At 38.7% G+C, this 22360-nt stretch overlaps 1 protein-coding gene across 4 annotated transcripts in view; it reads left to right on the top strand.

Moving 5' to 3' along the window:
• Nucleotides 1–22360, top strand: part of pdxdc1 (pyridoxal-dependent decarboxylase domain containing 1) — a 64203-nt gene that overhangs the window by 30048 nt on the left and 11795 nt on the right. For 2 of the 4 annotated variants that reach the window (XM_043712119.2, XM_043712120.2), the window contains exons 11-20: nt 98–199; nt 1015–1140; nt 4856–4906; nt 8370–8450; nt 14447–14510; nt 16248–16333; nt 16503–16608; nt 17808–17979; nt 19755–19873; nt 21932–22053. In XM_043712119.2, the coding sequence (XP_043568054.1) occupies nt 98–199; nt 1015–1140; nt 4856–4906; nt 8370–8450; nt 14447–14510; nt 16248–16333; nt 16503–16608; nt 17808–17979; nt 19755–19873; nt 21932–22053 (1029 nt within the window). The remainder of the gene's footprint in view (nt 1–97; nt 200–1014; nt 1141–4855; nt 4907–8369; nt 8451–14446; nt 14511–16247; nt 16334–16502; nt 16609–17807; nt 17980–19754; nt 19874–21931; nt 22054–22360) is intronic. The other 2 variants (XM_043712121.2, XM_043712122.2) reach the window with 1 other exon arrangement.

Below are 22360 nucleotides of genomic sequence, written 5' to 3' on the forward strand. Positions count from 1 at the left end.
CCTTTATATGACTGTCATTACAATTTAATAACTAAGGCCATTGAAGACCATAATAGGGTATGTATAACACAGGTGTTTAACTCGCTCATGTTTATAGGCTGCAACAAAATGTGACAGCATGACCTTAACCTTAGGACCCTGGTTAGGTCTCCCAGCTGTTCCTGCAGTGACACTATACAGACATGAGGATCCTTCACTGGTAAGTGATGTATTGCTTCATAACAAATACACAAAGGAACTAAACATTTATGTACATGTGTATGTTTTAATTCCATATTTGTTAACCTTAAAGGATTGGCCTGAATTAATTTGCAATATTTAAGTGCAAATCCTTCCTATCAGAAAGATGTTGTGAAACTTGAAGGGTTCAGAAAAGGTTTACGAGGATGTTGCCAGAGTTGGAGGATTTGAGCTACAGGGAGAGGCTGAATAGGTTGGGGCTGTTTCCCTGGAGCATCGGAGGCTGAAAGGTTTACAAAATTATGAGGGGCATGGATAGGATAAGTAGACAAAGTCTATTCCCTGGTGTGGGTGAGTCCAGAACTAGAGGGCGTAGGTTTTAAGGTGAGGGGGGGAAAAATATGAAAGAGACTGAATGGGCAACTATTTCACACAGAAGGTGGTGTGTGTATGGAGTGAGCTGCCAGAGGAAGTGGTGGAGGCTGGTACAATTGCAACATTTAAAAGGCATCAGGATGGGTATATGAATAGGAAGGGAGGGATATGGGCCAGGTGCTGGCAGGTGGGACGAGTTTGGGTTGACATCTGGTCGGCATGGATGGGTTGGACAGAAGGGTTTGTTTCCATGCTCTACATCTCTATACTCTATAAGTATAAATAACAGTCACCTTTGCACAAAATATTTGATTCAAATAATCAAATCATTATGAACCTATGTATACAAAAGATATATCTGTACTCCAAACCTAAAAGCAAGATGTTTAAATTCTGTGTGTGTGCTTAAAAAGATTTTTATTGAGCTCCACTTGTGGTACACTCAAATAATTATTTTAGTCTCTAGCTGCGGGCCTCACTACAAGTCAGCCCGTCGAGAAACTTCGAGCTCTGCCCCTCTGGCTCTCTCTGCAATATCTAGGACATGACGGGATAGTGAACAGAATTAAGTATGCTTCTCAATTGGTAAGTATCTGTTTATTGTTCTATCTTTAACTTGGTAATTATTCATTTTTTTTCCAATAATGATTAATGTGTTCAGGTTTATGGTTATGAGTACTGATCATGTTTATCGCATCAGCTAATTCCATCCATAGAATTTTGCCTTATGGGCAGCATACTGAGAGTCCATAGGCTATTTAACTTGATTTGTGTTTCCAGTCAGTTAGCCAGGCCGATGTCAGGGGTAGTTGTGTGAAAAACCTTAAATCTCCATTAACCTCGATGAAAGTTTAGGTGTGGCAGCATTTACCAGAATGAAAATAATGCCAATGTTCAAATAAGCCTTGAAGCAGGAAAAAAGAGAATGAATTTGGGAAAAATATTTTGTATTCTATAGATTTGAATGAGTCAAAGTGCTCTCAGTCCCAGAGTTAGTTGGGAATTTTTAAGTCATGCACTTTACTGGCAGAGGAAGTTGATGTTATTTTCCATGAGATAATAAATGACCTAGGCAAGAAAAGCTGCACATTCCCCACAACCTGTTTTGATTTCCACAAACAAAAATTTGGTGATTTTGTCCACTTACCTGAAAGGTTTTCCAAAAATTTATCCTCCTTGTTTTTTATCCCCCCCTAAAATCTGATTTCATTTTCCTTTCACAAACTAAAACTTGTTTGTGGTGAGCAATTTTTTGTGTTCTCCATAATTGCTACAACAGCCGCATACAATTACACAGGGTGTTTGATATCAACTAAAATTTCAGGGGGATCACTACATGAGCCAAAGACTCTGGTATCTGAACTGGTGACCAAACGTTGAAAGAGATAGGATTCCAGTAGACGACAGATGTGGAGAACTCGAGGCTGCATGAGATAGAGAAGAGTAGGAGGGAGAATATGCCGCTAACACTGTTGCAGAGGATATCATTTTGGATTTTTGTGACGGCTATTTCAGATACCAGTGGGGTGAAATGAAGATGAGTGCATCAAAACGTGTGTGGGGAAACTGAAGGGCTGGATAAGGTGACAAGAGTTAGGGATCCTCTGCCATTTTCGCCACCTACATTCAGGCCCCACCACAAGAAATATATTTCCTTCCCCTCCCCTATCCACATTCTGTAAAGATCATTCCCTCCATGAATCTCTGGTCAGGTCTACACGCCCCACCAACCCACCATCCCCTCATGGCACCTTTCCCTGCCACTGCAGGAATTGCAAAACCTGCACCCACACCTCCCCCCTCACCTCCATCCAAGACACCAAAGGAGCCTTCTACATCCATCAGAATTTTACCTGCACTTCCACGCATCATTTACTGTATCTGTTGCTCCGGATGCAGTCTCCTTGACACTGAGGAGACAGGACACCTACGTGCAGAGCGCTTCAGAGAACATCTCTGGGATGCCCACGCCAACCAACCCTACCGTCCTGTGGCTGAACACTTCAAATTCTCCTCCCACTCCGCCAAGGACATGCAGGTCCTGGGCCGCCTCCATTGCCACACCCTCACCACCTGATGCCTCGAGCAAGAATGCCTCATCTTTTACCTTGGGATCCTCCAACCACATGGCATAATTGTGGATTTCACTAGTTTCTTCAATTCCCCTTGCCCCACCTTATCCCAATTTCAATCTTTCAACTCAGCACCACCTACATGAACTGTCCTACCTGTTCATCTTCCTTCCCACCTATCCACTCCACCCTCTTTACCGACCTGTCACCATTACCCCCACCTCCATCTACCTATCGCACTCTCAGCTATCTTCCTCCCTGCCCCACCCCCTCCCATTTATCTCTCCACCCCCTCGGCTCACAAACCTCATTCCTGATGAAGGGCTCTTGTCTGAAATGTCGACTCTCCTGCTCCTCAGATGTTACTAGACCTGCTGTGCTTTTCCAGCACCACACACTCGACTCTGATTTCCAGCATCTGCTGTCCTCACTTCCTCCCCAGAGTTAGGGATGGGTGAGGCCACATAAGGATTTAAGTTTGTGGATGAACATTTTAAACTTTTGGCACAAGGGGGAGCTGGTAGCTAAAACTGTGCCTGCAAGTGGATCATCAAATCAATGCAGTACAGAAGTGTCCCTTTGGCACATTGAGTCTGTACCGCTGAAAATATACCAATCCCTACACTAGTTCCATGTTATTTACCTTGACAGTCCTCTCAGGTGGTGCATTTCAGACTCTGGGGAGAAACTTTCTCAAATCCCCTCTAAACGTCCTGCCTTTCACTTTAAAGCTATGCTCCCTTGGTTTTGATCCTTCCACAGAGGGAAACAGCTGCATTCACCCTGTCCAAGTCCCTCATAATCTTATACACCTCTATCAGGCACCCACCCACCCCCCCCCCCCCCCCCCCCCAACCTTCTTAGCTCGAAAGAAAATAACCCAACTTTCTCCAGCCTCTCTCCATAGTGAGGCTGCTCCATCCCAGGCAACACACTGCTGAATTACCTTTGAAATTCCCTCCATTGCAATCACATCCTTCCGAAAGTGTGGCGACCAGAACTGACAAGGGCATTTGGGTTACATTGATACAGTAGATGTTAGGAGAGATAATGACTATCTTAAACAACCCCATCCTCTATTTGAGACTGTCACTTAAGACCCTGTGACAGGATACGGTGTACTTGTGGGCACAGCAAAGTCAGAATGGAATGTCCACAAATCCACCTTCTGGAAAGGGAGTCATTACAGGGACTCAGCTACTTAATACTTCACTGGAATCCTCTCACCTGCCTATGAGTTTAAGCTTATTTAATCTTTTCCCATCACACCTTTCCCTAGTTTGTTGCCACTCCCAAAACCTGTTCACAGTTTGAAAAGTGCTTCCGATGCACAATGTGTGACTCTTAAAATATGAGACTACAAGCTTGCAGGCTGCTGCATGTTCCAGTTTCTCTGGGCCAACCTGTTTTACAGGATTTTTGCTTCTATAGTGATTCTTGACAAACATTGTAAAAGCATTGACGTGAATCAAGTATTGAAAACAATTTTATTACTGTTGATTGCAATGCCATACTTCACTGGGCCTCAGCTCAGTTGGTAGGATTTCTGGATTACTAGGCAGAGCAATGTCAACAGCATGGGTTCAGTTCCTGGCTGAGGTTACCTTGAAGGACTCTCCTCCTCAACCTCTCCCCTCATGGTGACCCTAAGGTTAACCTGTGCCTAGTTGCCTTTGGAGCAGCCCTATGGTCCGGTAGGACTATGGTTTTTTTTTTAACCAGTCTTCATACGAAATAATCTGCGCCAGTGTTTGTAGAGTATCCATCTGCATCAATGGTCTTCATTATCTTGGCTCCTTTCATAGAGCTTCTGCATTTCATCTCAGCAATGCTCAGGCAATTTGTGTTATTTTTGTTTTGCTGTTGTGATGCTGGCTGCTGGACTCATGCTGTTTTTTGCTGAGGCTACAGTGGGGCCCCATTTCATGCATCTGTTTGGACTGTGAAGATTAAGCAGCATGGCCATGATTATATATATATTATGGTGTTCATAGTAGGAAAACACAGCCTGTCCTACACAGTAGCGGCAGAGTCCTCAAATATTTTTAAGGCAGAGATAAATTTTTGTTAACTTTTCACTTGCTTTATCATGGATAAGTGAGAATGTGGCTTAAATCAGAAGGGCCGTGATCTTATGAAATGGCTGAGCAGGCTTGAAGTGCTCGGTGCGGTCCTCCTGCTCGTTGTTTGTATCTTCGTATGTAACAATTGTTTCGTGTACTTTTCAGAGCCAAAGATTGCTGGAAAATTTAAGAAAACTAAGTTCTATCAGAACGTCGGTATGTATTTGGCTTGTATCTTTATGGCATTTGTAGGCTTAAGTAGAATAATGGTGATTATTAAAATCATTGTTTGTGTTCTAATGTTGCATTACTATTAGAACATTCCAAGAAGAATTTTATTTTTCACAATTTTAGGTGATTTTGTTAATTGGGATTTGTTTCAATTGTTAAAGTTGAACATAGAACAGTACAGGATATGTCTATTGGCCACCTATGTCTGTGCTAATCATGATGCCATTCTAACCTAATCCCAACTGCCTGCATGGTCCATATCCCTTTATTCCCTGTCTGTCTAAATACCTCTTAAACTTTGCTAATGTATCTGCTTCTTTACCATCTCCCCTAGCAGTTCAAATCAGACACCAGCCACTCTCTGCATAAAAAAACTTGCCTCTCACATCTCCTTTAAACTCTTTCCCCCTCACCTCAGACCTTTCCTGCCTAATATTTTACATTTCAATCCTGGGAAAAAGACTCCCAACTATCCACCCTATCCCCAACTTATGAACTTTTATCAGGTCACCCCTCAGCCTGATGGTCTAGCAAAAGCAATCCAAGTTTGTCCAATCTCTCCTTATAACTAATACATTCCAATCCAAGCAACATCCTGGTAAACCTCTTTTGTACCCTCTCCAAAGCCTCTACATCTTTCCTATAGTGCGGTGACCAGAACTCTGCACTGTACTCTAAATGTGGCCTAATTAAATTTTTCATAGACTTGCCACTTTTTATACTCAATGCCTTGATTGATGAAGGCAAGCATACTGTACACCTTCTTTACCACCTTATCCACTTGTATTGTTGCTTTCAGGGAGCTATGGACTTGCACACCAAGATCCCTCTGTATATCAGTGCTCCTAAAGGTTACTGTATTTTGCATTTGACTTCCCAAAATGCATTACCTCACACTTGTCTGGGTTAAACACCATCTGCCATTTCTCTACAACCTTCCTCACTGTCCAGAGCTCCACCATTTGTTGTGTTGTCTGCAAATGTACTGAACAGATTACCTACACTTTTACCCACAACATATATGCATTCTGATCTTTTCAAAACACCACTGGTCAAATACCTTCAGTCAGAAAAACATTCCTGAACAGTCTTCTGTAGCCACGCCAATTTTGCATCTAATTTATAAACTCACTATGGATCCCATGTGACTTAATCTTCTGGACCTGCCTATCATGAAGAGCGTTGTCAAATGTTTTAGTAAAGTTCATGTGGACAACTGCCCTACCCTCATCAATCATCTTGGTCACTTCCTCAAAAGAATCAAATTTGTGAGGAAAAGACCTTCCTGCACGAAGCCATGCTGACTAGCCCTAATAAGTCCATTATTTTCCAAATGTGAGTATTTCTGTCCCTAAGAATATTCTCTGATAATTTTTCTATCACTGATGTAAGGCTATCCACCCTGTAATTTCCTCGATTATCCCTGTTGCTCTTCTTAAATGGAGAAATGACACAGGCTATTTTCTGGTCTTCTGGGATCCCACCTGTGACTAAAGAGGATACAAAGATCTCTGTCAAGGCCATAACAAGGCCTCCCTCGGTATTCTGGGATAGATCCCATCAGGCCCTGGGGACCTACCTATTTTAATAGTTTTCCATACAATCTCTGCCTGCATGTGTTAATTCCCTCCTTCGCACATGAGCAGCCCTACCCTTTATCCTTGAGTGGACCTTTACACTTCTGCCTTGGGAATCTCCTTATTCCTATTGGCCAAAGATATGGCCTCTTTTAGCCCTCATGATTCCTTGTTTATAAAATATATTTAGTTTTAAAATAATATGCTGGATTTTGTGTGGAAATAGTACTTTTGGTTTAAGAAAGCTACTCTCTCATTTGTTTTTGTAAGTTGGAGTGTATTGTTCCAAATAGTAGTGTACACTCTGATGGCCGGAGAGAGGGTGTTCTCTTTAAATATAGTCTTTTTCAATTTTGTCTTTGCAATGCAATGTTTCTCAAGTCTAATTTCATTGATTGTAATTTGAAATGTTTATTAATATTAGTTATTTTAATGAAAATTAAATGAATAAATGATTTTTCAAAAACTCATTTGCTCAGTAATGTATTAATGAAAACTTTTTTCCAGTAGCTTTTTAGTGATAATTCTGTTACATATAATCCTTCCTATCTATGAACAATGTAGGCACTAACTCAGAAGGAAAGTTACTATATTACTGCAGTGTGTGCAAGGATATTTATGGTCACGAGCACATCATTGCTGTATGTTTTAAATGTTTTGAAATCGTAGTGCATAAGCAGCATACTTTCATTGTTTTGCTGGTTTGAGATTTGTGGATGTGGTTCTAAGCTCCTGCCATAACTTTGGCTTTCTGCTGTTTGGAAGCTGGAATATATCTTCGTAGCTTATTTAAAACAAACTTTTTTAGACATTTCTTGTCAAATTTGAAAATGAATCTGACATTATTTGCCAGCCTCTTTTTTTTTTAAGAACTTGAGGATTGTAACGCTGAACTTTTATTTCTTTCTTTCTTTCTTTCTTTAATTTTCTAATTCATGCCTAAGATTTTGTACTAAGATAACTTGTACCTAGCTTTATAAGGACTGTAATGCTGACCTTTTAAATTTATTTCTTCATTTTTTAATTAATACATTTAATTAATTTTGTACCGAGGTATCTTTGTACCTAAGATTACGCCAGAAATGATGACTTTGTACACTTTTGCTGTACTCATATATTGAGTACATGACAATAAACCTAATTCTAATTTTTTGTCTGCGTAAACTGTAATTATTCCCTTAAAATGATAAATGCACGTTTTAATATCCAGTTTTAATTATTTGAAACAAGCTGAATAAACAACTTTATCTGATATCTCTGGATTCTTTTCTACATATCAACTGCAACAACGTACTTTAAAATTGTAGAGCATCCTCAAAGAAATTACAAGCATTTTCTGATCACAATCGATTCTGAATCAATGAAGATATTGGGAAGAGTAACCAAAAGCTTTGATCAAAAGAGAAGGTGAAAAAGAGGGTTTTAAAAAAAAGAGATGGGGTGGCTGTTAATGAGTAGGGAATGCACAACAATCTGGAGTTGGGCACAGAGGGTTTACAGGCTAGAGAAAGTTACTGAAGAGGGGAGAGGCAAGGCCTTAAGGAAATATGGACATAGAGGTTAGCACTTTACATTATGATTTGGAGGTGCTGGTGTTGGACTGGGGTGTACAAAGTTTAAAAATGCTGTCACAGAGCAGCATGATCAGAGGACTGGGGCTGATTTGGCCAGATATTGCACCAGGCAATGGAGTCTGGTTTAAGGAAAATAATAACTTTTATTTTGAGAAAGGTGATATAGTTGGCTTTGGTGAAAACACATCCACATTTTTCAAAATTTGTTCTAATTATTTGGCAGTTGGTGAGCAATTTTTAAAAATGATCTTTAATTATGAACTTTGTAATAAGACTGATCTTACTGAATCCTTTCAGGAGGTAATCACCAAACCCAAGGAGTTGACATTTACTGGGAAGTCTGTAGGGAATATCTTGGGGAATATTCTTTTGGCAATTGTAGGTGGGATAACGTGATGCTTGCTAATCTATTCATTGCTAACTTGCATCTGTTTCTTTTGAAACTTTAATTTATATTTTGCTTCAATCTGTGTGCAAGCTGAAGTTACTTGATCCATTCAATGTCCAATTTTCTCACTTAAAGCTCTAATTCAGTATGCTTCCAACTACGAGCATGTTGCCAGTTTAATATAGTTAAACAGCCTAATATTTAATTATTGTAACTAAATTTAATAGATAACAGAAGCAAATTCTGAAATAAAAACAAAACGCTGAAGATACTCAGCAGGTCTGGTTTCATATGTGAGGAGAGAAACTAAGTTAAAAGTTGGGTAAAACATGACTGTGCTTCAGAATATTAGTATGAATATGGCAAGAGGGCTGTTCGGTTGGAATCTGTTGCTATGTGTTAGTGACAATGATGAGGCAAAGACAACCATCAGTTGATTGTCAGGACAATAGCAAATTGACAAAAATCAAAGAAGTCCCTAGCTCCACTTTGTAGATTAACAGCGTTGGAAAACAGGGCAGCCCAGTAGGTTTATCACTGGCCGTTTGGTTCAAAACATACAAGATTGAACGGTCGAAGTATCCTTTGCGTGTGGGATGAGTTTGGATGACTTAATATTAAATTGAGTGAATATTAGTCTAATTCAGAATTAGCTGGTAGTCTCACCAGAAGGCTATAGCAGGCACTATAGCAGTGGAAAAGAAATGTCACATTGGTGGTGTAGGATTGCATCACTGACGTTGGGGCTGAGGCATGTTTGGATACAGTGGATAGCATTTCATTCTGATATCAGATCTGGGAGTACTTGCCATTTTATTCCCAAAGACTAACATCCCTCGCCTTGATGAGTGTAAAAGCATTAGGAAATTTCAAAGTAATCTGGAGCTGATTTCATTCTTCTTTGTTATCATATTTACATTATTTTTTTCTTGTCATTTCTTGACCACCTATCTGTTAAGGCTTAGTAAGACATTGCAGCCTGTATATCCATGTGGAATTTGGAAACCTGATTAACCACTAAGGAAAAAATGTCTGAGGTTACTGTACCTACCATGTTGCCGGATACTTACAAGCTTAGTGTTTTACTTGTTTTTATTAACATTTTACAAAAGAAATATCGTTGCAATACATTTAAGTGTCCCCACAGCCCTGTAATTAACTTTGCTGCTGCTGCTTTGTGATTTCTTTGTTGGCTGATTGGGGTTTGGTAGCCACACCTTTTGTTGTCCTTCCAGTATACAACTGCATTAAGTTTATATTGAAACTGTATAAGTGCTTTCTATACACACAGAGAATTTGTTACAATCCCAGTACTTTATGTACAGTAATTTGCTAAACAACTTTCTAACCAATGGTATGAAATAATATTTTTGTGAGAGTAGCTATATGTTTATATACTCAACCTGAGCTACAAACCTTGCAAAAAGCTATGTAAGTGTTTGATTTTGCAATTTCACACAGAATAATATTTTCTCACTCTGTTAGAGAATTGTTTGGACTTTAAATGGACCATGTGCAAATATTCCTCAGTGGCTTTTCTTCAGCGAACAAACAACACATGCCTCTGAATGCTTATTTCATGTCCTGTATCAATCAAATAAATCTATGTATGCTAGAATACTGCATGGGCGTGATGTAATGTGCATGTGATAGGATCTTCATTTTATTTGCTCCAGTAGTAAAAGGAAATGAGTTTGATAAAGATGAAAAAATCTTTAGTCATTGCATGATGATGAAAGGCCTTTGACATCCCAAAAAACATTCTGTGTGTTGTATTTAAACAATTTTTACTTGCTTACACATTTATCTGAATTGATAATACAGGTTTAAAAAAAACTACGAATACAATTAAAATCTTTTAAGTGCACTTAACCCTTTGCCTTTTTGGGGAAAAATTTGTAAAGTTAAACACTCTTGAGAAATGCTATATAATCTTCTAAACAAAAATGGGAATTGGAATTTGTGCAGAAAATTCATTTTTTAATTGCTTTGTAGCTTTCAGTGATCTGTACTCTGCATTTTGAAAATGTGTGCAAGCTAAAATATAATCAGAGTTAATAAACGTTTGGTCTGATGGCAAACTTAGAACTGTCTGCCACTGGTGTGATCAAAAGTCTACAGTAATTCACCTAAATGTGGATGCTGTTAAGAATCTGCAGGTCAGGTACGTCATTACTTTTTCAGTCAGGTATGTAACCACCTATTAAAGAGGATTTTTTTTACAGAATTCTGATGTTTTCTAACAGTTCCATTTTATTTGCAATTTCTATATTGGCTGCTGCTGAACATGTTTCTGTTCTATTGAATTCTTGAGCAAAACAGAATTAACTGCATCTATTTAAATGTCAGCTCTATTATAATTGCCAAATTATGGAATAGCTCACTGTACCGAGATAATGATGACATGCTGCAAGATCTTAAACTATGATAGAGCTGCCTCCAGAGTTTGTCGTATTTTTGGTAGTTGCCATTCCTTTAAATCCAAACACCATGCACATGTAATTTAAAAATTAACTCCTATGCGGAGCCTGTCCCAGTACAATGCAGAATGGCAAGTTAGATCAATCACAAGCTAGAGAAAGGAGTGATTCAAATTTAACACTGACTCAATTTGTATATGACTGACAGCTACCTTTAAAATGTGTGCACTGAGGAATTAAAATTTCAAGGATACCTGATAATTCTCCAGAATATTGTGAGCTGTATTTGTTCACACCGAAGATATTTGGAAGTCTGAGAAGTAACCAACAAATAGATGAATTAGACTCCTCAGTGGCAAAAAATCCCAGAAGAAACACTCTGCTAAGGATTAGCTTAGATGTGGCAATTTGAGGAATTTAGTGAAAGTGTAAATGGGTAGCTGTGCAACACCTTGTGACTGTGTAGGTTTTTGTGCATATTATGCAAAATAAATTTGTGTGATATTTTAAACTTAACTACGATATTTTAGCACTTTTAAATGTTAGAGTGAGAGCTAATGGAAGCATAGCAACAGTACAGTAAGCCAAAGCAATGGCCAGTGTGATAGCACTGAAGGGGGAACAAAGGAGATGCTTTTATAGAGAAGTGTCACCATCTTAAGGAATCCCCTGTCCAACTTGCTGAAACAGTCATCGTTGAAATACAGCAAGACCTGGATAATATCTAGACGTGGGCTGATAGGCGTGAGGTAACATTTGCACCTCACACAGTGACCATCTTCAATAAGAGGGAATCCTAATAAAAGAATCTAAAGTACTTGGCTACAAGAGCAGATTAGAATTTAGGAATCCTGTGCTGTGTACTTCACCTCCTGACTCCCCAAGCCTGTCCACCTGGCAAGGCACAAGGTGGGAGTGTGATGGAATACTCCCCACTTGCCTGGATGGGTGCAGCTCCAACAACACTCAAGAAGCTTGACACCATCCAGGACAAAGCAGCCCACTTGATTGGCACCACACCCACAAGCAATCACTCACTCCATCAGTCATGTTCAGGAGCAGCGGTGTGCACTATCTACAAGGTGCACTATAGAAATTTATTAGTTTCCTTGGACAGCACCTTCCAAACTCATGACTACTACCACCTAGTAGGACAAGGACAACAGTAACAAAAGGAACATCATGACCTATAGGTTTCCCATCAAGTCAGTCACCATCCTGACTTAAAGATATTTTGCCATTTCTCTACTGTAGCTGAGTCAAAATTCTGGAATTCACCTCCAGACAACAATTGAATCGGCCTACAAATGATTAACTGCAGTAATCCAGAAAGATAGATCACTGCCATCTTGTTGAGGGCAACTGGGGTGGATAATTGATACCTGCATTCCATGAATGATAAACTTTGAGATCTAAGAATGGAATCAACAGTGGGCTCACAACTGCAAGTCTGGTCAGGCAAGGGGGGGATCATCATCTGCCCGGGATACTGGCTCACCTGTTATTACTGAGATATTGGCACTCCATTGACTCGGTCTATACTTCCCACTGCTTCAGGAAATTAACAAACATAATTATAGACCCCCTCCCACCCCAGTTCTATTCTCTTCCATCGGGTAGAAGATACTAAAGTTTCAAAGCACGTGACAACAGATTTAGGAACAATTTCTTCCCACTATTATCAGACATATGAACAATGCTCTCCTAAAATAGAATTGATTTTCTCTGCACCTTCTCTGTAGCTGTAACCCTATATTCTGCATTCTGAAGAACGTATGTAGGGTATGTTTTGTTTGGTTAGCATGCAAAACAATACTTTTCACTCTATCTCAGTAAATGTGACAATATTAAATCAAATCAAGAATCAGGCATCTAACTTAGCGCCAACACCTTGCAGGTCTGGAACTGACCAGAAAGTTCCTGTCATCCTCTGCCAGTAAGTCATTTGATCCTTTGTCTACCTGGCACTCAGGTTACCTGAGAACTCTTATCCTGCCTGTAAATGGCCTAGTGCTGGGAAACGAACATCCTGTCAAGTGGCATGAATTTTTGGGCACACTTGATAATCGCACCCAAATTGCAAGTAGGTAATTTGGAGGATCAGCCATGGAGAGAGGGAATGACGGATGGTTGAAATTCTGGATTTTGGGGCACTTTTGAAACGTCATGGTTAAAGAAGAGTTTCCACAGTATTGGGTAAAGGAATTGAATATGAAAACAGGCAGAGAATTACTTAAAATGTTTATCAGGAAGGGAAGAGTATAAGGATGGAGAATATTGCAATGATGGGGCTTTGAAAAGCCCTGGAAGCAATTAAGCTGAGAGTTTTCACCGTATTGCACTGGGGGAAAGCAAGCCAGTGCAGATTTTTGAGGACGGGTGTGAAAAGCAAAGTTGACGATTAGTGCAGGCCAAGACTAAAACAACTTAGATTCAGCAACTCGAGAGATTCTGTAGAATAATAGACTGAAAATGAAGCATAGTCCTGAAGTAACACTCGTTTGGTGAGGAGGTGAAGTAGTGAGGCAGTTTTGTGGAGCTGGAAATAAGTGATTGTGGTGATACGTAGAATGTGCGTTTGAAGCTCCTTCTTTGATCATTTTGGTCACAGGGATTTTGCGCTGTGATTTAGTCTGATTAACAAGAGAGGGAAATAAAGTTAGTTCTAAGATGTCAAAGGTGAAATGGATGCAAGAGATGAAAATGATAAATTTGATATTTAATACTGTGAAACTAATTCTCTTTTCAAAACAAAACTTAATTAAAAAAAATCTTATGTGCTGCCTCTCCTTTTGGTTTCATCTTTCTTTCCTAGACTTTTTTGACTTAATTTTTGCTTATTTTTAAAACATTTTCTTGCCAATTTTCTCTTCCTTTCCTTTCTTCAATAAAAATGCTTGCTCAGTGAGTAAACATTTTCAATTGTACTTACTACCTGACTGACATCCAGTATCTGGTTATGATTACAAGGTTAGCTCTATTGTATGTTCTGCTTAGAGTGGTAAACATTAAAGACATTTATAGATAAGGGCTTTGCACATGTATGTTATGTTTCCATAAGAGTGCATTATATTTTGTTCGTTAGGGAATATATTTGGATAAAGCATTTTTATCTGGATTCTGATTTGTCATTTTCTGCTGCTTTCAATCTTTTAACTTTTCACTGGGAATGTTATTGCCAAAAATGGAAAATGTCAAAGGCTTTTTATAATTGGTTTGAATGATAAATGATTTCTCTGTTTGAAATGGGCACTAACAATAAGATACAAAGAACAATCTCGTAGAATGAAATTGGTTTATGGGCTCTTCCATCTTTTGATTTGAGGTCTAAGACTGAATCTAGTATGTTTAGCAGAAGAACTTTCCTACAATCAGCAACATGCTAGAAAATAAAAATTCTGCTTTAATCAGTGGTCAGATTAAATGTCATTTGAAGCATGTTGGGAGTGTGGCTCATTGCTGTAGTTTTGTTTGAATTCAATACTTGAGCCCATAAATTAAATATTTTTTTTAAATCCTTCATTAAAAAGAGGACCCCTAATATCGGTTTTTATTATTATTATAAGGTTGAAGATGAATTTAATTCTCCAGTGGTAGTGTTCAGATTCATCCAGGACCACCAAAAATCAGGTAAAAAAGCCTAATTCATTCAAACCTATTTATTATTGAGTTGTAGAGATTTACAGCACAAGAAAAAAGCTCTCTGGCCCGTTGATTCTGCATCAGTTATCAAACACCCATCAACTCTAATCCCATTTACCTGCATTTGGCCTGTAACCTTTTATGTAATGGCATTTCACATGTTCACCTAAATACAGTACTACTAAAATATAGGGTTCCTGTCTCTACCATCCTTTCAGGCAGTGAATTCCAGATACCTCCATCCTCTGAGTGAAAAGCATCTTCCTCAAGTCTGCTCTCAACCCCCGATCCCTAACTTACATCTGTGTCCCTTGGTTGTTGACTGCTGTACCCTAATAATTTTGTATATCTCAAACAAGTTCTCCTTCGAATATTTTCTGCTCTGAGGAAAACAAACCCAGCTTATCGAGTCTCTCTTCAGAGCTGCAACACTCCAGACTTGGTCACACTCTTCTGCTCCTTTTCTAGTGCACCAAAACTGCACACAATATTCCAGCTATGTTCTAATTAATGTTTTAAAACATTCCACCATAACTACCTTGCTCTTGTGTTCAGTTCCTTGACTAATAAAGGCAACTATTCTATATGCTTTCTTAACCAGTTTATCCACTTGTCCTGCTACCTTCAAAGATCTATGGACATGCATACCAAGGCCCCTCTGTACTTCCTGGGGCTGAGCAGTTATCTTGTACTCCTTTACCTTGTTAGCTCTCCTAAAATATACAACCTCAAACTTCTCAGATTTAAATAAATTTGCCATTGTTCAGCCCATCTGACCAGCTGGTTGATATTGCCCTGTAATTTAAGGCTTTCCTCCATCACCAATTTTCAGATCATCTGCAGGCTAACAGCAAGGGACCCGGTATAACACCCTGTCCAGTCCCAAAAACACTCTTTAACCATCACCCTCTGTCTGCTGTCACTAAGCTCATTCTTAATCCAATTTGCCAAATTACTCTGAATCCCAACCCATAGGGACTTATTTTTTGAGTAGCCTTCCATGTAAGACCTTGTAAAGAACCCAAATGAAGTCCATACAGACTATATTAACTATACTACCCTCAACTCTCACTCACCTTCTTGAAAATTTTGAATCAAACTTCTTTAGTGGTGTTCCCGTAACAAAGCTGTGCTAATGATCCTTAATTAATCCTTGCCATTCCAAGGATTACATTTATTTTGTCCATTCAATTTTTTTCCAGTACATTCCCTACCACTGATATTAGACAGACTAACTTGTAATCTCCTGGTTTATCTCTACCCCTTGTTAGCTAAGTTTATATCATTATTAATTCTCCAGTTCTCTAACACCTCTCCTTTTGCCAGAGAGGATTTAACATTTAACGTCAGAGTCCCAGCAATCTCCTCCCTTTATTCTATTCCATAAATTCGATTTCCCCAAATTTCACTGGCCACCATTCCAGATTTGATAATCATTTTTGGCTGGTTTTGGAAGGATGGTAGTCAGGTGACATTTGGCCCCTACTCCTTTAATCCATAGTGCCTACTGGAAATGATATACATAGACATCGGATAATCACAGGTGATGTCCCTTCCAATTCTTTTTCCCTTGGCCAGATCTTTTGGGTACCAAAGGGTGAATGTCACCTGTAGAAGCAACATCTTCAGGCGAGGCGGAGGAAAAGTTGACAACAACAAAACAACACGTGCAGCATTTTTGTGCTTGACCTGTTGTAATTTTTCTATGAACCTTTTCTGCTCTAGATGGAGCTCAGTACCAAACTGCTGCAGTTCAGGAATCCACAAAGGACAGCAATGAGAGAGAAATTGATGATGCCCTGAATCGCTGGGTAAGAATTTAATGGGGAGTTCATGTTTTGTTAGATTTGCAGATGCATTACCAAAAGTTAAATTGTGTCTGTATGAATAATCTAAAATGTTGAGGTTCAAAATGAGTTAGTAGCCAGTGAATTATCTTATAGTTGGTCATGAAATCTTATCCTGTGTTTCTGTCAACAGTTAGGAGAACAGCTAGGACAGTTGGTTCCAACCAGTGGGGTGGATGTTGTCGAATTGGAAGATGAGGGAGTGTGTGTACGGTTTAGTCCATTGATGACAGCAGCAGGTAAGTAAATAACTTAAATATTTATATTGTTTACGTTTTGCAATAAAGGATCTGTCTTCATTGTGTAATTATTTATCCATTTTATTGTACTCTGGTTAGTGTAAGGCTCTGGGCTGCTATTATATTTTTTTCCCTGTGATAAATGGACCTGAAAGCTGTCCCTTTGGGGAGGATTTTCATAAGCATTAATTTGTTTGAACTCAGTAGAAAATGAAGGCAAGCATTGTGTTTGGATAGTGTCCAGTCTCCTACCCTTCAGTTATTTGGGTCAATATTCTTTAGAGATTAGAAGAATGAGAGGTGACCTCATTGAACTGTACAAGATTCTGAAGGGGTTGGATAGTTTAGACTCTGCTCTTGCTGGTCAGAAAATCAAAATTTCGGGTGTGGCTCAGGATAAGGAGCAAATCATTTGGCACTGAGATGAGGCGCAACTTCGTCACTCAAAACGTTGCGAGTCTTTAGAACACTCTGCCCCAGACACCTGTAAGGGTTCCATTATTCAATACCATTAAGACTGTGCTAGGCAAGGTTTGGTGTCTCAGGGAATTGAGGGACAGGTGGCAAAACAGAATTGAAGCCCAAGATATTTGACCATATTGAAAGGGTGTTGAACAGGCCATATGATCTATTCCTGCACATTTTTTTGTGATATGTATTTCACTAGCCGCCTGCAATATACTGTGTATATAGAAGGGGACCATACATGCTCTGCAAGAACTCTAATAACCCTAGTGCTGATCTTGTACATGGAAATACTCTGGTTTTGAGCGAGGAATGGCCACAAATTCCATGTGTATTTCTCTTCGACTTTTCTCTGTATAACCAGGGCTAAAGTTATGTTGAACTTTCTGGTGGCATTTATCAATGAAACTTAATTCCTGCATCAAAGTGTCCTCTTCAGTCAGAAAATTTGTTTATCCGTATTGCTTGATATCTTTATCTTAAACGGTCCCTTTTTTATAGAAAAAGGTCTTTATAGAATGAAATGACAGACCAATATAGCTACCAAACTTAACACACTATAGCATTGCAAATTTGCTATTTTTGACTTAAGTGTAAAACAGACAATAATTTTCTAATAATGTACATCTCATTTCCAAGTTTTACCTTGAGGTCTCAGGTTACTCTGTCATCCATGGCTGCTGGCTATCCTGGAGTAAGAGTTTCTAAAAGAGCATTTCACTTTATTTATTTAGTCCTGAACACCACGCCAGAACATGTGGACCAATTGGCTAAATGTCTGAAAGCAAAGATTCCCATTCTAATTAGCACCTTACAGCTTCGTGAAGAATTTAAGCAGGAAGTTTACCGGACAGCTGGCCTGACATATATCGAAGATCTGAACTGGCCTGGATTAGGTGCTGTACGGTAGGTGTTTCAAAATATGTTTCTGGAAGAAGTGAGAAAGCATGCATAGTTTTAGCAAGAATAAATACAATGTGCATAATCCCAAGTTATGGACTGAGAACAATTTAAAATATATATAATTTATACGATATTAATGACAGGAAGGATCCATTTGATTTGAACATCCAAATAGAGATTAAAGCAAAGTATTATGGATGGTGCAGTTTTGAAATAAAATCAAAATTGCAGGAAATGCTAAGGTTTGGCACCGTATGTGGAGGTAGTCACAGTAAAAGAGTCAAATATGACTGTTTGGAACTGAAGTTGGGTCTGAAATGTGCTGGGTTTTATGCTGTTGAAAGGGGCGTGGGGCACTTGGGCTGGAGGAAGGGGAGGTGATAGTGTCACATCCAGAACCTCAAGCCAATGTTCTCTGGGATATGGGTTCAAATCCCATCTTAACAGGTGGTGACTTTTAATAAGATTGATAAAGCAACCTGGTGGTGACCGTGTAACATTGTCAATTGTCATAAAAATCCAGCTGCTTGCTAATGTCCTCTGGGGAAGGAAATCTGCTGTTCTTGCCTGGTCTGGCCTACGTAGTCAACCACATTTCTGTGGGTCATCTTAACAATTAGGGATAGGCAATAGATGCTAGCATAGCCAGTCATTTCCACACCCATTGAACAAAATCAAGAACAAAAGGAAAGATGTGGGGAAAGGTAGAGGGCAGAAGAAATTAATGTCTGAAACAACAGATGGAGGGAAAGGAACGGTAAAGTATTGAACTAGAATGAATGGTAGGATCAAGCCAGGGAGCACTAACATTTAAAAAGAAATCCATTAACTAAAATGAACAAAACTACAAACTTTAACTTTTTTTTTCTAATAAGAATAATTTTTAAATAAAGAATTGAAACTTATGGCATTGAAGTATCCTCTTTCTATCCCTCGCTGCAATTGATTCCACACATTTTGACACAACTAAATTGTCAGCAGTTGTTCTTGGTTCTAAACTCTCTTACTGTAGATTCAAAGTAGTAAAATAAACATAGTGAACACAGTGCAAACTACAGCTGCAGTGCTACTTAGGTAACTGCTTTTTAGCTTATATTCGATTTGAAGTACAACATTGGCCTCAACATTCACATGTTCTTTCCAACAATTAATTAATTCAAATAACAGGAGAAGCTTTTATTTTTACATGAAGAAATAAATATCAAACATTCCTCTTCCTCTGGTTAACTTTAAAAAGCTTTTTTGGGCATTATTGCATTTATAGTATCTACAGTTTGTGCTCTATTAATAATAAACTCTTGAAAGATAACACTCACCCATTTTTATGTTTATTATCTACAAGCTTACTGTTCATAGTTATCCCTTCCAATTGAAAATCTCTTCAATCATGAAGACATGTCCTCTTCACTTTAAGAGTATGATCTTCAGGTCTGCTCTACATTGTTTAATTTAGCCTGGGTGGATGACTCCTAAATGGCTTGACACTGATGAAGAATTGTAGCTCCATTATTCAATAGAACCATTCAGGAATGCACAAGGCTCTTCCTCGATAGTGGCCTCATGGGGACCCAACTTTGATAGGTGGCTGGGTGAGAAATATAATATGCCAATTAATCATTTGTTTGAGTGATTGGGATGCAGAAGAAAGTATTTTGTACCGTCCCTAACTTTCCTTCTGCTTCCAGCATAAAGATGGACTGATGGGTTTGACATCTGCTTTGTTGCTTCTCCACAGCTGGTTTGACGTTGTAACACTGAACTCTCTACATTATCTGCAGATATGAAGTTAGCAGTGAAGAACCTGACCCAGAAAAGCAACTACTAGCAATGGAGAAAATCACTACCGGATTGCTAAAGAAATTGAAGGAACTTGACTCAGACCTGATATTCTCAACAGGTCAGAAAGTGATTCTTCCTCCAGGACGAAATGTGTAAAACAAGTTAGCGCGAATGTACCACACCACACTACACTGTGCAGTCAAGGCCATGGGTCTATCTGACTTTTTCCACCATTGGATTTCTATCCTCCGTCCTACTGCTGTAGGACAGTACCGGAGAATGGGAGTGGTGGAGTAGCTCTTTCAGGAGATGGTACAGACATGATGGGTCAAATGGCCTCCTGTCGTGTAAACTCTATGAATATGAGAAAAATAATTTTCACATAGTAATTATTGTCTGAAATGCATTGCCTGAGAATGTGGTGGAGATGGATTCAATTGTGGCATTCAGAAGGTATTTAGATTATTATTTGAAAAAGAATAATGTGCAGAGAGAAGTTAGGAGATTGGCTTTAAATTAAACATTCATTGGGAGAGCCAGTACAGACAGACTAGGCAAAATAACCACTTCCTGCACATAATAATACTGAGATTTTGAGTAACTTTAGGCATGTGATGGATAGATTCTTTATCTCTATGGAAGTTGAGGAATACAGCAAACAGGCTGGAAAGTGAAGATGAGCCAGAAGATCAACCAAAGTTATATGAAATGTTTACTCCCACTCACATTTCTTAACTTCTGTGTAAACCAGCAGCATAGAATTGAATCTAGTTTTGTATTTATTTGCAGTACTTTGCTTTTGAGACTAAGCATCACATTGACCAATAAGAGCAAAGCATTGTAACCCTTCCCTTGTAACGTAATACCTATGTACATACATCAGCATTCGCTTGTCCTGGTAGTGGTGTGATCATTTGACAGGAAACACTCTGTGATGCCAATAGAAATAAATGAAGAACAGATTTCACCTTTTACACCTTTTAAAACTTTTAATCTGATAAGAAAACCAAAATCAAAAAAAGTCAAACATCACTTAACAGATTCTTCAAATAAAAGGATAAATTTCACTTTAGATAGTTGTTAAAACCTGGATACCTTTGATGAGAATCAATAGCACCTTCATCATTCTCTGCACTCATGGTACCACATGCAGTTCCAAAGCGCTCTGACTCTTGTATAAGATCTCTCACTTTCTGACTCTGTTGGTTTAGCCTTTGAGTTGTTTTCTAAGACAGCCATGTGAAATTTCCAGATGCTGTTACACCAAACAGCATCACACTGCAGAACTTTGTTGGCTAGTTTCACAACAATTCTTTCTTCCTCTCAACATTGCGCTGGAGTAGCAGCGCTGTGTTCGGGTACCTGGCCTAGGGCTCATCTACTTCCATCTGCTTTAATTTTTTTTCTTGTTTCGTTTGCTCTTTTTCTTTTCTTTCCCCCTCTTTTTAAAAGCCTTTTTCTCTTTCTAATTATAATTCTACAGTCCTGATGACACAGAATTCCCAGAGATTCCTTTCTTTGCCTCCCACCCCCCTCATGTGGTCTGATTGGATCTGGCAAACCTGAAGCAATGGCAGTTGTCCAATCTACAACTTCTACCTCCTTTTATTTAAACAATATTTTCTGGTCACCTCACCTGAAGGTTATGTTCGACATTAAGGTATTTGGCTCTTTGTCTTTGCTTAAACCCACAATAATTAGATATCTAATTCACTATCTATTTATCCTTTGCTTTAGTTCCATACCAACTTAGCTTACATATGCACTTCTAAGAAGCCTGAAGACATATATTGTCTGAATGATCTTGGTGTCAGTTAGGACTTACGGGACTTTCTCAAAAGGAAATACCAGCATTTTCTTCAAGGGTTATCACATTTCACTGGATCACGGGCATCAAATGAACTATTACTATTAGGTTAGATTATATTCCTCAGTTTAGCAATGTTGTACCAAACTAACGAGAGGAACATAGAAATAAAAATTTTGAATCAAATATATTTGTTGTACTTGCTCTTGTTACTCATGGGAAAGGACTTGTGGACATTATGATCTTTTGGTTTTGAGCATTAGTTACATTTTAAGTAAATGACAGCATTTGAGGAGTACTATAGTTCTATTCTGTGCTAATTGTACAGCCCATGTTTAACATGTATTATTTAATATTTTGAATCTGCAGGGCCTGAGTTTGAAGGTGAGAAGAATTGCATTTATGTCGGTATGGTAACTGATAATTTGGATGTGCCAGAACTAGTGGAAACCATTGCAGCCATGGGCAGAGAAATTGAGGAAAGTTCAAAGGTATGAAGTTCAAAGTATTCTTCTTTTAAATCAACTTTATTTTGATAAAGATCATTTTCTACTCCTAAACCAAGTTTCGTATTAAATAGTGATGACTCCCAAAGGTCAGCTTTTTTTAAGACTAATAAAGAAATGTACCATAACTCTTTTCTTTCAGTTAATAGTAACTAAATTCTGATAAATAATTTCTATGTTGTCTTACTCTAATCTAGTTCCAACTAAATCTCAATATTTTATTTATATCTAATACATGGGATACATCTCCTCTAACTGAATAGTTGCAGTTTGCAAGTGTAGTCAAATCCAG

Source organism: Chiloscyllium plagiosum, unplaced genomic scaffold (assembly GCF_037043375.1).
Source record: "Chiloscyllium plagiosum isolate Xiang-an unplaced genomic scaffold, Cpla_swu_hap1 HiC_scaffold_20, whole genome shotgun sequence".
Lineage (NCBI taxonomy): Eukaryota > Metazoa > Chordata > Chondrichthyes > Orectolobiformes > Hemiscylliidae > Chiloscyllium > Chiloscyllium plagiosum.